The sequence below is a fragment of the Volvox carteri genome (genome assembly GCF_000143455.1).
Source record: "Volvox carteri f. nagariensis unplaced genomic scaffold VOLCAscaffold_27, whole genome shotgun sequence".
Lineage (NCBI taxonomy): Eukaryota > Viridiplantae > Chlorophyta > Chlorophyceae > Chlamydomonadales > Volvocaceae > Volvox > Volvox carteri.
The window spans coordinates 1,124,026-1,127,971 of record NW_003307570.1 but is presented as its reverse complement, the minus strand read 5'-3'; the positions used below and the strand labels follow the sequence as shown (position 1 = coordinate 1,127,971).

The window sequence follows — 3,946 nt, the reverse complement described above, 5'->3', positions numbered from 1 at the left end:
ACGTGTGGGCTGCGAGCTTAATACAGTGACAAGGCTGGGGGGGATACTGGGCCGTATGAGGGATCAGCAGGCGGTGGCGGTGCTGCATGCAGGCAGGCACGCGTATACAAGCACCAAGCCTCTTTTTCAGCACCAATCGACAGCGAGTCGTTTGTGCAGTAGTGAGCTGCGTACCACTAGTACATCGTGACACGTATGCGACGGGTGCAAAGATGCGAACTTGCATAGCACCAAGAACATGGTAATAATGACATGGGGTTGGGCCGTCGGTAAACCCTGGTAGCAGGTGGTGTGGTCTGCATCGTCAACTTGAGCGGAGTTGCATGCCCCGCTGCTGCTGAGAGGCGGGCTGAGTGCCCGATGAGATGGCCCCTGTACGCGGCAAGCTTGCTTGTGACTTGCCGTGCACGGTGGTGGGGCTGGGCGGTACCAGCAGCGGTGCATATGATGCGCGGTTAAGTTCTGGCACAGTTGAATGATCCCTGACGGATCATTGTAAATAATCAAGGGGCTGGCGTGCACCTGGGCTTGGGCCGTCGGTAAACCCTGGTAGGGGCGGAAAGCAGGTCATCAACAGCCGACTTGCGGGCAGCTCACGGTCTAACCTCACGTTTGGCACCCGCGGCCTTGAGCTCGTGGCGCATGGCCGCGTCGTAGCACAGCGAGGTTGCCGCGAGCGGCGCCACGCGAGGCGCCTGCTGTGCCATATTTTTTATTCGTTTGGTTGCGCCTGTTAACACCATCGTGCCGCAGACCCGCTTGCTCAACTTGCCCATGCTGGAGCACGCACAGTAATTGCTCACTCGGGCAAAAGCAGCAGCCAGCTGCAGGTCCGCATCCTGGAGCGAGCTGCTCGCGGTCATGCGTGGTAGTGCTTGCCGTAAACCACTGCCAGGCGCCCACACCCCTTCTCAGCCTCTCCTCTTCAATGGCAGCACCCACTCGCCTCGCCGGTTCACTGCCAAGTATTGCCTTCCCAGCCTTCCCAGCCCCAGCCCGTGCACATGACCCTCCTGGACTCTTGCTCGTTCTCCACCACGTTGCGCACTGCCACTGTCACGAGGTGCAAGCGCAGGCACTACAGACGTACATTGGTTCCTTCTCTGGCGGCACTACTACTATCTGCTGCGCCCAACTGGATGGACCGCTGGTTCTTGCTCGATACCTCAATTGAGATCGAACTGCTGGGTGCATACTAAAGCTCCACGCATGCTATGCAACACCCAGTCGACCACAGCACAACAATACTTGATCCTAGCATGGTGATAGTGGCCCCTCATCCCACTGAGCGACACTGCTCTGCGTCACGAACTACCCAACCGGCCCGGTGCGTGATGGCCCTGCTCTGCGGCCTGTCCCCTTAAACTGCACGCCGATCCTCACCATGCTCACCAGCAGCAGCCTGCAGCAGCGAGCCTGCAGCAGGGGAGGCACAACGGATCCCAGTGCGAATGCAGTGTCAAGGTCGCGGGCAAACGACTACCCCAATGTGCGTTGGATTGTCCCGTGCAGCTGCTGCGTGTACAGGGTCACAGGTGGATCCCACAGCGGGGTGGGGTGGGGTTTAGGAGGGAGGGCGAAAGGAGGTACGGTGTGTGTGTGTGTGTGTGTGTGTTTGTGTGTGTGTGTAGAATTGTTTACATATCCCACTGGACCCTAAGGCCGGGGGATGCTACCCATCCCCATGGGTGAGACCGCCGAAGCACTCCGTCGTTGGAGCCGTTGGGCCCGAGCGACGTTACTTGCAATTTGCGATATGAAAACTCAAACCCCGTCCAAAAACAACGCCCAACGTGCCGTGCCACTGCCTGCTAGCCACGTCCTACAGCGGTCTTAACGTGAAAACAGAACTAATGCTTTTTGGTTATTTATGTTGTATTTTATCCCTGAACTTAATAACTACTTATTTCGCAATGGATATCCGCAGGAAAGCCGGCGTAGGGATCCCGCTGAAAATCCCTTTACGCCGGAAACGTAGGTCATCAAGTCAACCATCAAGTCAGGTCCACCTGCAAAAGTGTAAAAGGTTTTTGTGGGAATTCCAGACACGGCCGGCAGTTGCTCGCAAGCGATGTATAGCGGTTTAATTGTTAGTGATGACGGTGTTATGACATTACTACTTGTTACTGTTGATAGGCAGCTGCCTCCATAGGTCCCCTCCCTCCCCACCCATCGCACCATCCGCGCCCTGGGGAGTCAGGTGCAACCCTGGCTAACCTCCGTCCGCAGGCCATGCATACTTCCAAAACATAGGCACAACCTCCTCCTTAAAGGGGAGAGGGCCGGCCATCGCTCTTGACCGGCTTAATCGCCGTTTTCTTCTTCTTCTTCTTCTTCGTATTGTAGGAAGGCCACCACCAGAATTCAGACAGCGCGCACATCACACTGTATAAATCTGTTTATTGAATTTTTAGATTAAGCAGGAACCTAGCAGCGCAGAGCAGATCCACTAAACAGCATCACCGTCTGTTATTGCGTGTAATCGCGGACGCCGCTCCAGGACGCCGCAAAAAAAGCTCCAGCAATGCGACGGCCCCAAGCACCCCCACCCCATTTCGCACCACCACCTACGACGGTTCTGTATCGTACCAACAGTCCTGTTATTCCATCATAGCGCGACACGAAAAGCTGCCGTAAAAAAACCACTCAACCCCTCCTCCTTAGCGCGAGCAAGCACCGGCATCCTCTTGCCAGGACACCACCCCATCTGCACCACCCGGAGTGCCTTTTCGGCGCGACACAGCTAGCTCGGCCACAATACGACAACGCCTACGCAGTACGACACCCGACATAGCTCAGCCGTGAGCGCAGAACAACAAATGCGTCGCAGCGCTCTCCGGCTCTGACCGGCATGCGCGCACACACGCACACATGCACACTATACCAAAAGCTCACTCATCATCCCCCACGCAGCAGGAAGGTCGCGTGATTTCCCTCTCCCTTCTCCTCCACGGCACAGATCAGCGCGGCGGCAATGTAACAACACCCGAGCAAAGAGTTTGGCTGATGATGAATCTGCGACGCGACGAAAAATGCATACATACAGATGCACACATGCACCGACCCCCGCCATCCATCCATCCACCTTCCCGTCGGAATCCATGCCACGATCCAAATCCTGCACAGTCAAAAATCCAACCCGCAGAGTTTTCATATCCTGCTTAAAAATCCTGCAAACCTTTTCAAAGCCGACAGCACACTTCCACCACAGGGTTTGTGGTGACGACATTGACCAGTGCCACACAATGGAAGTCACCGGCCCCAAGACGCATCACCAAACACCCCCCAGAGCTGCTGTACGGCCCTGTACGGAAGGCAATCCCGGAGAACGCCGCCAGGTTCCCCAATCAAATCCCCCTTCAAAACACCAATGTACGACACACAGAAAACATCGAGTCCGTTTTCGCCGTTCGTAACCACATACCTACATAGCTACCTACCCACATACATACATACATACATACATACATACATACATACATACATACATACATACATACATACATACATACGCACGCGTGTACTTACAACACGTGCAACCAGTGCGGCTCCGTGGCGCATGATACCCCTGTGGCGTGTCCCCAGCCCCAGTCCCAGTCACGGTGCGGTGCCGTTACCTTACCCATGCAGACATACGTACGTTCAGACAAACTGTGAAGTACGACGCCAATACTGTACATACACACCTACATACACACAGGACGGTAAGGACGCTTCCAGAGATTTGGATTGCACACGAGCCCCGGTTCCATCAGGTTGCAGCAGGATGGGGTGCTGCTCGGGGCCCCGCGGTTCGGCTGCCTCGGGGGGGGGGGGAAAGACGAACCACACACACACACACCCTCGGGGGGGGAGGGGGGGGGAAGGCTCTGATAGAGCTCGCAGTGGGAGGGTCACAGACAGACAGACAGACACACACGCTAAAGGTGGCGATGCCCCACGGTGA

General features: G+C 56.0%; 1 protein-coding gene across 1 annotated transcript in view; it reads right to left on the bottom strand.

Annotated features, from left to right (window-relative positions):
• The window catches only part of VOLCADRAFT_118034 (uncharacterized protein), a gene marked incomplete at both ends in the record, with an annotated part of 8,530 nt that extends 7,823 nt beyond the window's left edge, over positions 1–707 (bottom strand). Inside the window, one exon of the mRNA XM_002952000.1 lies at positions 598–707. Within this exon, the coding sequence (XP_002952046.1) occupies positions 598–707 (110 nt within the window). The remainder of the gene's footprint in view (positions 1–597) is intronic.
• Between the last annotated feature and the right edge of the window lie 3,239 nt (positions 708–3,946).